Source organism: Triticum urartu, chromosome 2 (genome assembly GCF_003073215.2).
Source record: "Triticum urartu cultivar G1812 chromosome 2, Tu2.1, whole genome shotgun sequence".
NCBI lineage: Eukaryota > Viridiplantae > Streptophyta > Magnoliopsida > Poales > Poaceae > Triticum > Triticum urartu.
In genome coordinates, this window is record NC_053023.1 from 1 (window position 1) to 13,785 (window position 13,785).

The window sequence follows — 13,785 nt, forward strand, 5'->3', positions numbered from 1 at the left end:
ATCGATCGATCGATCGATCGATCGATCGATCGATCGATCGATCGATCGATCGATCGATCGATCGATCGATCGATCGATCGATCGATCGATCGATCGATCGATCGATCGCAGGAAACAAGGCCACGATAAACTCTTTCGGGAACTCATCGATGCCAACGCATTGCTTATCGGTGGATTTAACCTGGAGGACTACTTTCCCATGTTGGTGAAGCTGGGCATCATCAAGAGGATGGTTTGTGCCAAAGCTAGAAAGATTAACAAGATGTGGGATGACCTTCTCAATAATCTCATCGATGAGCATGCAAGCAAGCCGACGTCAGAACATGACAACGAGGAGAATGACTTCATCGATGTGTTGCTTTCTATTCAACATGAGTACAACCTCACGAGAGACCATATTAAAGCCCAGATGGCGGTATGATGTCACAAACATTGCCTACACATGTGGAACCTTATATAACATTGATACTTATATATGTATCTATATTTTTGTAGATCATGTTCGAAGCTGGGACAGATACATCATTTATAGTACTAGAATATGCAATGATTCGGCTCGTGCAAAATCCTCGCCTCATGGAGAAGCTACAAGATGAGTTGAGGAGTTCTATACCAAAGGGAAAAGAAATGGTTACCGAAGACGATATCAAAAATTTGGCCTATTTGGAGGCAGTCATCAAAGAGACACTTCGGCTACATATGCCTGCACCGCTCCTTGTGCCCCACCACTCCATGGCCGACTGCAACATAAAAGGCTACAAGATACCATCAGGAACGCGCACCATCATCAATAGTTGGGCCCTTGCAAGGGACCCTGGCAGTTGGGAGAATGCGCAGAAGTTCATGCCTGAGCGGTTCATGGATGGCGGTAGTGCCGCAACTATGGACTACAAGGGAAATGATTTCGCCTACTTGCCATTTGGCACCGGGCGGCGGATGTGTCCAGGCTTCAACTTTGGGATTGCGACCATTGAAATCATGCTAGCAAATCTAGTGTACCGCTTCAACTGGAAGCTACCAGAAGAGTCGATGAAAGGCAGCATCAGTATGACTGAATTATTTGGGGTGACAATACGCCGGAAGGAGAAGCTCCTTCTTGTCCCTATAGTGCTAGAAGATTAAGATATTGGTCCATATTATTTTGTGTGTGTGTGTGTGTGTGTGTGTGTGTGTGTGTGTGGAGAAGATTGACCACTCGTGTGTGCTCTGCCTACATAATAGTATTGTCTATGTGAAATTTGGACTTATTGGTAAGCACAAGTGCATTGAATAATCAAACCATTGCATCATAAATAGAATACCGTATTTGTCACTCGCAATTGACACTGTTATATAAATGGTCATATTGGACAGTTTTATATGTGGCAGAAGTTACCCTTCTCAGCAATGCTGAATACTTGATTACACACTTGATTTTATTCAAGTATAGATAGAGATCCGATAAAGCACGGGTGGACATGGTGCCACGTACGCGAGGTTGGTATCATACCACGTGATTCGTGCAGTTCTTATACCGCGAGCATGTATATTCATATCTCCGCACCATATCCAACTTGTATACCTTTCATATTCTATCTGACAGGTCAGGTCTGTGGCATGCAAATAAACGACATGCATTGAATCGCTCGTTAGTTGCAATGGCTACCTGCAGCACGCTACCCTCCTTCTCTTTAATCCATTCAGCCTTATTGCTTTGCCCTCGTTCTCGGCTTCTCGCTCTCTTGCCACCATCTTCTCGCCACAGGTCGGAGCCATGTGTTTATCCATGTCGCAGGGAAGCTCTCCGCCACCTTCATCCAATGTTAGTTCTAGCCAGGTCACCCGTTCATTCTCATCCATTGCCCTGAGTAACGCCCGGTACATGGTCTGGTTCATTTCAGGCAGTGGTAAACCCGGTGAGGCATTTCTACAAGAGTGATCGCCATGGTGTAAGTTCATCATCTACCTTTTCACCCATCGTTTGAACTCTGTCCAACTAACACAAATCCCTTGCAGACAGGAGGATGCAAGTTTCGGAAGCGAAAGAACAAGTATATACCGTACTTGAGCCCCTGATGGAGTCACCTGTTATAGCATTCTGGACTCCATCCATCGCATGTCATATCTTGAAGAGAATCAAGCCTGGCTGAATAACATATTAATCTGGTGCATTGCCAATGTGGTCGCCGTTGCCATGTTCTTCGTCCACAATCACTGAATCCCACCCCCATGTTCTACGGTCGTCGTCGAAGTCTGCATTTAGCAGTGCAAGTCCACCGGTTCGTCGGCTAGCCACTCTATAGCTAGTATATTTTTTTGCATCAATTCTTTCCCGTCTTTCTCCTAGTACATGATGAGTGCTCACCTACCGCACATCCACCCAGCCTGTGTTTACAGTTCCTGTACCAATAATTTTGGGTGATCTGTTGCACTTATCCACCACCATTTGAGTTATTTGCCTCCTGTAACTACGGAAAACACATGAAAAAGATAGTCCTGGGCACACCAATCAGCAGGAACTATGTAACTACTCAAATACGGTTCAATGTATCAAAAGATAATAAATGGCAAGGACAAAAATGTATATCAAACTTGTATACATCTATCAAAGACATGCATATTTGTTCTCAAATACTATTTAAGTACATATAGATTAATAGACCATAAATGAGTTATCAACAATGTTTCTTTATTGACAAAATTATAGAAGCTTCATCTTTCCAAGACAATAGTAAATCATGTAGAACAAGAGGAGCGCATTTTGGTGCCCAGGCTCACCTGCACCTGAAAATTCCGTGTGTTGGTGTCCCTGTTGGAATTCAATAAATTTGGTTTGATGGGACATGTTTGGTTTGCGCGAAAGTTGGATACGCGCCATATACCCGAATGAACAATTCTCGATGGTGGGGGCTAGCTGGCGGGCGGGGGTCAGATTCGAACGATGTGGGGATCGCTTCGCTCAATCACATTTTGAACCATGGCTCGTCTTCCCCACTTTATGCCTGAGCTGTGGCCCAATCCATCAGCACAATATGGGTGTTGAGAGTCGACTCGTCGCTCAGGTTGCCATTGCCATGGTAGTCCGTGTGGGTCTGTAATGCGAAAAACCTAGGTGTTCGGTGAAGAGTCATGCACAGCTTAACCGGGTAGTGGAACTCATTTTCTCCCTCAGTTGAGCTGACCACACAAACATGGTGTGGTGGCAGCCGATGAGTTCCACTTGCTAGCTATAACTGTATCTGAACCAACGCTCATGCGTGCCTACTACTCTGTGGGCTGGCCTATGCGGGGAGGCCCCCCTTGTGCAAAATGAGGGCTGTTCGTCACATTAAGCCGCACAGAGGAGGGGCCAACCCGATTGGGCGCGTATGTCGCTACTTAAAGCATCTCCAACAGACGCCCAACACGGCACGCGTAAAAAACAGCTTTAGCGCGTGTCCAACGCTTGGTTTGGCGCGGCGCGCTGCGCCCGCTCCAGCAGCCGCGCTAAAATGTAGCGCGCAAAAAATGCAGCGCGCACACAACATTTTTTTTAATTTTCGAACGCATAGATAAAATAAAAAGTAGATAGATTGCATATAAATAAAAAACGATACAAAGGTATTTTACATCGGTGCAACTAGATAGATAGTTCGAAAGCATAGATAAACTACGGCGCAACTAGATAGAAACTACTCTAAGTCTCTATCATCATCATCATTATCATCCTCGGCGGTGTCGTCCGAGGTATCTAGCCAGATGTCCAGCCACCGATCATCGTCCGGCGTGAAGAACGACTGCCCACCTGCTGCAACGATATCGGACTGCGCATTCGCCAACGCCTTCCGCTGACGCCTTTCCAACCGCGTCTCGCGGCGCCTTCGCGTGTCCTCCTCGCGGCGCCTTGCCCAGTAGGCCTACTCGTAGGCGACGTCCTCCGGGTGGCGCTGGCGTCACTCCGCCATGACCCGCTCGTCCTCCTGGGCGACGAGGAGGCGGCGTTGTCGCTCGGCGTGCTCCACACGGTCTTCCGCCGTGTTCAGACGAGGCAGAGGGCGCGAGGTTGAGCGCTTGCTGGAGCGTGTACACATCTTGAAAGTTCATCTGGCCACGCGGCCGGCCTAGGCGCCACGCCGCCGCGTCGTACGCGCGGGCGGCCTCGCGCGCCGTCCCGTACGAGGCCGAGCCGGAGTTCACCGGAGCGTATCTCCGCGGTGTAGCAGCCGTTGGGGCGCAGGCGGACGCCGCGGTAGCCGGACGCTCCTCGGCGGCGCGGCGGCATGGCGGCGCGGCGGTGGCGGGGCGCTGGAGCGGCGCGTGGCAGAGAGGGAGAGAAAGAGGGGAAGAGGAAGTGTGGAGAAGCGCGTGACGAAGCGGCGAAGCGGCGCGCAGCTTTATAGGCGCGCGCGAAGCGGCACGCCAAATCTTGCGCGCAAGCTGGCGCCTTTTCGCGCGCGCGCAAACGGTTCCGGCGCGCGCTTGTTTTCCGCGGCCGCTGGAGCGCGGCAAACCGCCTTGCGCGCGCTAAAAGTTGGGTTTACCGCGCGCGCGTGTCGTTTGGGGCGTCTGTTGGAGATGCTCTTAGCGACCGAATGCATCCCCAGCTGCCGCTACACATATTTGGGTCGGCCCATTAGCTCTTTTCAACTCTGGGAAGGTTCTAGAACCTTCACTTCCCTTTTTTGTGTTTTTTCTTTGCTTTTCCTTTTGCGTCCTTTTCCTTCTTTTCTCTTTTTCATTTTTTCTTTTTGCCTTTTATTTTATTTTCATTTTCTTTCTTTTTATTGAACTCATGATCCTTTTTAGAACTCATGGACATTTGTCGTATCCACGAACATTTTTTCAAATTCCCAAACATTTTAAAATTTGTGATCAAATTTTAAATCATGATCTTTTTTTGAATCCACAAACATTTTTTACAATTTCGCAAATACTTTTTATAAATTGTTCACATTTTTCAGAAACCCGGGAACATTTTTATGAATTGGTGAACATTATGAATGGATGAATGAATGTATTTTTCTGGAAATTTGGGGAACCATTTTTTAAAGTCATGATTTTCTTTGACGAACATTTTCGAGTATATGGACATTTATTAAATTAGCAAACATTTATTAAGTTTATTATCTCTGTTTTGTAATTGTTGAATATTTTTAATTTCGTGAATATGTTTTAAAAATTGATGAACATTTTTTGAATTTCTGAACATTTGTTCCATTTCATGAACAGTATTTGAATACAGGAACCATTTTTGATTTCCGAAACAATTTTTTTCAAAATCATGAACATTGTTTTGAATATGCGAACATATATTGAAAAATCATGAATATCTTTTATGAATCCATGAACATTTGATGATTTCTTGAAAACTTGTTTTCAAAATTTACAATTTCTTAAAATTTTGGAACTTTTATAAAATCCTGAATTATTTAAAGAAAAAAGGAAACAAAAAGAAAAAGAAAAAGAAATGAAATGAATAAAATAGGGCGCCCCCATACGTGGGCCCGCAAAAATGGCACGCTAGGGGAGTGGATGGTGCGCGTTGCGCCTCCTCCCAGCGCAATCACTAGTTAAGGAGCGCCCCTTGTAAAGGTCACTTCCACCTTCTCAGGGATTGACAAGTGGCACCCATGCAGTGCTTCTCGCGTTGAGATCTTCGAAACTAGATCCCATGTCCATATGTTTCGACAAAAAATTTCACAAAAAAACTAGAAGAAGAAATACCAAGCCAAAAGCACTTTTATTGGCACTTTTTCCCTTTCCGAGAGGCACGGCTAAAGGAAGCAACTTCGTGCCTCCCAGGAAAGCAAAAAGAAAAAGAAATCCTTTTCCAAGAGGCACAACTGTATCTCCACAAGAAGCAAATTTGCGCCTCTCGTGGAACCAAAACTTGTGTCTCCACAATGGGTTTACGGAAAAAACTCATCAAAAACCCGAAACGTGTATAGAAAAATAAAATAAAAATCCGAGGAAGCGTTCATCATGCGACACGTGGAAAGTGGCTCCCGCAAAGGGCACCCCTCGATTAGTTGCTCCCTCTAGATGACACCCGTGAGCGTCAAACATACGAGCTTTCACGCACTGGACAATCTGAATGGGCCGGCCTAGACGGTGACGTCATAGCAAGCCGCTACCAAAATCCTAAAAAAAAGACGATTGGTTGAGGACTCAAACTTGCAACCCCACGATAGAGAATAGAGAATAAGTGTTTCATACCACCTGAGCTGATGAGTGCTAGTGATCAATCGCCGCACAAACATCTATGATATAAATGCACTGGCAGATCCAATAAAAATTTGACCTTCAACCACTGAACGTTTCTGTATTATATTAGGAACAATTTTTAAAGACACATTGAACAATTTTATAATATAAGCTGAATAATTTTTTGTGATATATGCTGAACAATTTTTAAATACATATTGAACATTTTTGTAATATATGCTGAACAATTTTTTTAATACCTATAGCAGCGCAAATGCGTGGGTCACACTGCTAGACGTGGTCTACATATTTATCTGTTAGTGATTCTTTCTATGGATCTTCTTTATTTATTTTCCAATATTTATATAGAAAATTATAGCAATGAAAAAACTTGGAAGACATGAAAGCATGATTAAACTTTGGCCGAAATATTTCCATCATATGTTTAAAGTTGTTGGTGAACACCTGGACGATCAAGAGAATCAGCGTATGCCTCCTGCCATGCAAAATACTTTGATTATATTGTTCCCTCTTTCCTCATCCCTCAACATTTATCTTTGCACCTACTATATATTTATGAATTTTCCCTGATAAATTATAAACACTGATTATTTGTACCGGCATCTTGTCATCTATTTCATCACCTATCTCGTCATTGGCCATACTGTGCTTGTGGTTTTATTGACATGTATATGCTTTCATATCTTGTCTTCTATCCCTGGCCCTCTTTCGACCATGTTATTTTTGATGATGCTTATTTCTTGTGCATTTAACTTGAAATTTTAAGAAAAGTAAAAATATCCATTACATACTCGACATGATTTTGTCATTCCTTATTTGCTAAAAATATTCTCTATCATTCACTCACACCTTATTTTACTATATTTTTATTTTTTCCGTCAATATCCACCCAGGTGGCCCAATGTTATTTTATTTATTTTTGTCTTCACATTAGCATTGATGCAATGTTTAAATTTTATGGAAATATCGCAAACAAAATGTGCACCTCATGGAAACATATTAGACTTCGGTCAGCGATCTATGTTCAATTGTATTATTGTTGGCAAACACATCCATATAATTTCGCACTAAACTCCGTGTTTCTCTCTTCTACTTATCACCATCAGTCGTTATTTGCTCCCTCAACCAGCGCTACCCAAACTGCAATGTTCCCATTGGTATATCATTTAAATAAAAAGACTTGTTGTTCGGAATATGGACCCTAAGGAAACACGATCAAGATTTGGCAGAAATCTATATTGTTGTTGATGATATCACCATGTGAAAAAGAACATTTTTGTGATATAAGCTAAATAATTGTCAGTACACATTGAACACGTTTTGGGAAATAAGCTGAACATTTTTTAAGTACACACTGAACATTTTTTTTCAAATACTTTGAACTTATATATATATGTACAGTGAACATTTTCTTAAATACACGATGAACATTTCTGTTATACATGATGAATATTTCTGTTATACACGATGAACTCTTGTATAATACACAAAAAAGAATAATAAGAAACACAATTTTTTCATGGTATGAATGAAAGAATGGACCATAAAGCATTATCTTTATATATTGATGGAAGAAAAAGGAAATGAAAAAATAAAAATAAAAGAAATAAAAAATTGGAAAGAAAAACCAAAAAAATATGAAACCAGAAAAACATGAAAGAACCAAAAGAAAAAACCGAATAAGATAAAACAAAACAAAACAGAAGAATCGAACAAAAAAAATGAAGCAGCGAAACGCACAGCACACGCTGCCGCGATCTAATGGACAAAGGGTTTTTAAAGTACTCCCTCCGTAAACTAATATAAGAGCGTTTAGATCACTATAGTTTACAGAGGGAGTAGTCAGCAAACAGAAGAATCAGATGGGCCCACCCCCGGCTGAAACTCAGAGGGGGGGGGGGGAAGAGATTAGTTTGAAGGGAATAAGTAAAGCCCCGGTAAACATCACGTGCGTTTAGAATTATTACTCTCATAATCATAGGAGGTCCCCCGGATTCCATGCTAAACATGGACTTGGCCATGCTAAATAGGATCTGCCCTGCGCCAGATGGGCGTTCTGATACATATATCGAGAACCCACAACTGCCGAGAGGACGGCTGATTAGCTTGCGCATCGCATGTCCAAATGAAGCTAGCGATTACCAAATCTTCCTTTGCAAGGTCACTAATGGACAAAGGGTCTTTAAAGCAGTCAGTAAACATTTCGTCAAAAGTTATCATTGAGACAATATTTTCGTCTACACGGATGACGCTTATCCTTACTTTCCACCATTCTGGCGAATTCTTCCCACTCGCTTGGTACCTTTGTAGGTACAAAACTCCAAAACCATCGACGTAAGACTGTACGACGAGCAATATGCAGGAAGAAAAGTTGACCCAATGTATATGAGCTACGCGTTCGTGTGTTTTTGTATACTTACTGTTTCACCCAATATCTCGGTACGTAGCTCTTCTTCTTTGCCGGCCATCATTTGTTCGCACAAAATGTTTTACCGGCTACTTGCCCTAGGACGGACAAACTTGTTCTAAACTCTCTCTTAATTAATGAATTAATAAATGCGGCAATTCGTTTGCCCTTTAAAAAAAATCTTGGCAGAAAATGAGTTAACTGAATCAGGCACATACACAGCTGAGTGGAGTGGATCTGATGCTGCAGCTTGTATGTATATACTCTGCGGTCTACATGCATGCATGCTTTAGTCTCCGAGGATATGGCATCGAAGTGCCTCCTGCTTGCATGTCATCTTTAGGGCGACTGGCTGTATTCGTACGTTGTCGTTACTCACCCATGCAAAAGTTAGAGAGGTCTATGTCTGTAACCGTTGGGAGACAGTAGCACGGAATACTTATAACAAGTTTGGATGGTAATCTAACAATATGATAGGTGGCTAGTCACCATGTCCTATTTTCGCGGGTTGTGGCCTTTTTTTCATTGATTTTCTTGGCTTTGCTTGCGTAATGGATCTGAACTACGAACTTTGTGGCTACTTTGTTTAATTAAATGATTGTCTGCATCACTTGATGCAGATGTGGGGGTCTTCCTCCTTTTTGAAAAAAACCAAATATATTCACCTATGTTGTCACAGTCAGTTTTTTTTTAACTTTTACAAATTCTTGTTAATATATTCACCCGAACAAAAAGTTGTTCAATAAAGTGCCAGGAAACCGTAGAGGTGAGTCGGAGAAAGAAGCCAGTGTTCATGGATCCGCGTGGTGCTGCACTCACGCTCGCAGTACCCAAGTGCAGGTACAAATGGTTTGCTACTCCATGTTGCCCTCATTAGCCATACTATGTTGAGGTTCTTAGTGTGTGGTCATCCATAAAAATAATCTGTCTTTGAGGCCGGCCGGCTGCTTTTCAACGTACGTAACTCGGCCAAACAGGGCGCGTGTTTGAATGATTGATCTCATATTGCCCGCCTGTCATATCATGCGCATATACATGGATGGATCCATCAACCATATCTATCTAGTAGTACAACAACAAATCAACATCACGGGCATGTTTGTAAACACGATTTCTTAAGTTAATTATTGCCTTGACGAATGCTAGTATCATCCTTTCGGCGGAGCGAATGGTATGATGCCCCGTTATCTTCCTTTCTACTAATTTGATTCCGTACAAGATCACAAGATCAACCTTAATTTGCTTGCACTCCACAAAGTCGGGGCGGGGCGGCTATCTGATGGAAACCCACGATTCAACTGACACCGTATCTCTTTGGATTTTCGATTCAGGATCTTCTTCAGGGCCTTACTTCGGATGTTATCTAAGTAGCTCCTCCCAAGTAGGTAGCTACAAAATTTTAATAATACATGTTAAACTTTTTTGTATTATTTGATGAAATGTTTGAAAGAATATGAATATATACTTTGAACAAATTTTGAATACACATTGAACATTTTGTAACTTACGCTGAACAATTTTCGAACACACACTGAACATTTGTGTAATATACACTGAACAAATTTCAAAATGCACAGTGAAAATTTGTATGTCGTTGAACAATTTATAATGAACAATTTCTTAATACACAATTAACACTTTTGTAAGACGCAAGGAACTTTGTATACTACACAAAAAAGGAAAGAAAATTATAAAATTAAAAGGAAAGAAAAATGAAAGAAATAAAAATAGAAACAAAAACAGAAAAGAAGAGAGAAAAGAAACAGAAGAATGAAAAAACAGCAAAGCGACCATGGGCCAGCCAAATCTGGGGCATCAGGAGGCCGCGCTTCAGCGAAACCATGCCCTTTTGACGATCTTGAGCGTCAAATAGGAATCACATAGTCATATTGGTGGGACGGGACTCCATGCTAAAACATGGACTTAGTGAATCCCGAAGGTGATGGGCTTTTACATTCAGTTTGGCACAGTGCCGCCAATATATATTGAGAGCTCACAATGGCCGAGAGGACGTCTGATTAGCTTACCGTGTCGAAATGAAGCAAGCGATTACCAAATCTCACTTTGCAAGGTCACTAATGGACAAAGACTAAAGTAGTCAACAAACATTTTGTCAAAAGGTCACTAACGTATCATTGACACGATTTTTTCGCCTATATACAGCTGGCGCTTATCCTTATTCTTCCACCATTGTGGCGAATTCTTCTCACTCGTTTGATACTTTTTTTAGCTACATAACTCCAAATCCATCGACATAAAACTACTGTACGATGGGCAATGCACCAAGAAAAGTTCACATAATGTATCTCTTGTCGGAGCTACGGCTGGGCAAAACCAGACCATGGCCCGCCCAGCTCAACTAAAGTTTAGTGAAGACTGTTCTATTTTTTTAGCTGGCCCGCGCAAAGATGTGGATGCAGCTCCGCCACACACAGCCGCACGCGCGGGAGTGGATCTGATCCTGCAAGTATACTCTCTACCGTCTACATGTATGCATGCTAGGAGACCATATGGGATGGAAGTGACCCCTGTTCCATGCCGTCTATGTCAGTGTATGCTGTAACAGTGCGGGGACTGGATCTGATCCTGCAACTTGTATAGTATACTCTCTACCGTCTACATTTATGCATGCTAGGAGACCATATGTGACCCCTGTTCCATGCCGTCTATGTCAGTGTATGCTGTAACAGTCAGTTTTTTTTCTTTTTACAAATGTGGATCCTAATATGTCATTAGACCTTTGTGATCCTTACTTTTTTTTGCGGGGCCCTTTGGGATCCTTACTGATATTAACCACGACAATAAGTTGTGGAAGAAGGTGCGAGGGAGAAAACCAGTAGTACCGGAGAGGGTATGGTGGAGAAAGAAGCCACTGTTCATGGATCCGCGTGGTGCTGCCCTCACGCGTGCAGCACCCAAATGTGTGTACAAGTGTTCTGCTACTCCATGTTACCTTCACTAGCCATATTATGTTGAGGCTCTAAATGTGTCACCATCCATGAAATAATCGTCTTTGAAGCCGGCCGGCTGCTTTTCAACGTACGTAACTCGGCCGGACCAAGTATGTTTGAATGATTTATCTCATTTTAGCCGCCTATCATATCATGTGCATATGCATAGATAGGTTCGTCCATCATATTCATATCTAGTAGACGACAACAAATCAACCACGCTGGCGTTTTTGTAAACATGATGACGTTAGTTAATTATTGCCCTGACGAATGTCCGTATCATCCTTTCGGCAGAACGAATGGTATGATCCCCCGTTATTGTCCTTGCTACTAATTTAATTTCATACTAGATCACAAGAGATTTGCAGGCACTCCACAAACTCAGCGCGGGGCGGCTATGTGATGGAAACCCATGATTCAAAAAAAACCGTATCCATCTGGATGTTGCATTCAGGATCTTCTTCAGGGCCTCACTTTGGATGTTATCTAGCTAGCTCCTTCCAAGTAGGTATCTACCTCTTGTCTGTGCTATTTGTCTGCCTGTTTTCAGAACAGTACGTTTTGCTGCATGCCATGTTTATTTCTTCTTGATGGAAATGATCTTGTCTTCGTCTGAGTAAATTGATGAATTAGTTGGTGAGTCTATTTTGTCTGGGTTTCAATAGTGTTTAAGGTTGCCGTGCGATTAAATTAAGAAAGCAACTATGGGTTTGTCCGTCTTGGAGTTGATTCCTACTTATCTTTTCTGATAAATAGCTCTTTTACTAACTCAAAATTAATTCAACATATAGCATGGAGTTGACACACAACATATAGCATGATTAAAATGCACATAACCAACACTAAGAGTCTCACAAATTAAGAAAGACATAAAGGCAAGAGTAAGTCATGTGCGACCGAAACTATGTCTGTGTCGACGATGGTGAAGGTCCTATCAGGAGACTATGCCACCATCCATATTGGAAAAAATCTCCTTGACCAGCTGCTCCAAACATGTACATACATCCACGAACAGAGGAAGATACTCCATTAGTTGTAGCATATACCACGTACGAAGCCAATGCCTACAACGATGGATAACCTACATGGGAGAAGAGCTTTTACATTTAAGAAACCATATAATTTCAACAGAGACAATATGACCATAGTGAGACACATGCTACCACCCTTATTAGTATACAATTTTTTGGGGGGTGTACTGCCAAGGCAAACAATATATATTGTCAACACTTGTTGGTGGATACAAATTTGACATTATTTGGATGGATCACGTAGAACATGCAACCATGCATCTGAAAAAGAGGCGTTTGATTGTCTCATCAAGATTGGAAAACTACAATGAGGTATAGAGATGGATACTGTTCTCGGAGTGTGGCATTTCCCAACCACTTATCCTCCCATAATCTAATCTCTGAGCCGCCCTTTATCGTGAATGAATCAAAGCGGAAAATATGTTTATTTGCCTCCACCAGTTTTGCCCAAAAATGTGAATTTCCATGCTTCTAGCATGTTTGAGATAGGCTTTTGGACCTAAGCACTTATTGCATAAGAGGGTTTAACATACACCATCCTTGGTAAGAAGCTTATAAGGCGTTATTTTTGACATGGATGTCCTGCATACCTAGACCTCCTTGTCGACAAACCATACTCCATTTGGTCAGATATATTTGTTCTTTTCACTGTCCCCTATCAAAAGAATTTGGATCTAGATCTTGCAGAATCCCTTTTGAGAGCTGGAAAAATGAAAGCACATGAAGAACCTAGTTCATGAGAACATGATTGATCAAGACAAAGTATTCCTCCAATAGAGAGCAACTTGCCTTTTCATGTACCCACTCATTTGCCTAAGCACTCTCCAATGTGTTTGCACTCTTTATTAATGAGGGGTCGATAACGAATCAGAATTCCCCAGCGTCGAGTAGTACTATAGCAGTATCTGATTTGGAGTTGAATCCTAGTTAGGCGTGGCATAGGTATTAGGTACTGCAAGATTGTGTTCTATCTCATGGTGTCTGCAGGAGCACTTGGGATATTCAAGGCGTTTTGGCATGTTCGTACATAACGAAGTTGAGGTGCTAGTATACGGCGAGTTCTGTTGCCGCCGGACTTCAGTTGCCGGCTTGCCACCTTCCAAGAGACGGGCGGTGTGAGACGAGGATGAGGTGTGAAGTTTGTGTTCAAGTGCTCATCGACGTAGGGTTCTGTTGTAGTTGAAGCCTATCACAATCGAGGGGCTATTGTGTG

General features: G+C 42.4%; 1 protein-coding gene across 1 annotated transcript; it reads left to right on the forward strand.

Annotated features, from left to right (window-relative positions):
* Positions 1 to 111: 111 nt before the first annotated feature.
* Positions 112 to 1,237, forward strand: LOC125540533 (indole-2-monooxygenase-like; the record flags this gene model as incomplete). The annotated part of the gene is given in 2 exon segments (XM_048704152.1): positions 112 to 415; positions 496 to 1,237. Coding segments are annotated over 2 exon segments (931 nt in total), but the record flags the coding sequence as incomplete, so codon positions are not given.
* Positions 1,238 to 13,785: the final 12,548 nt, after the last annotated feature.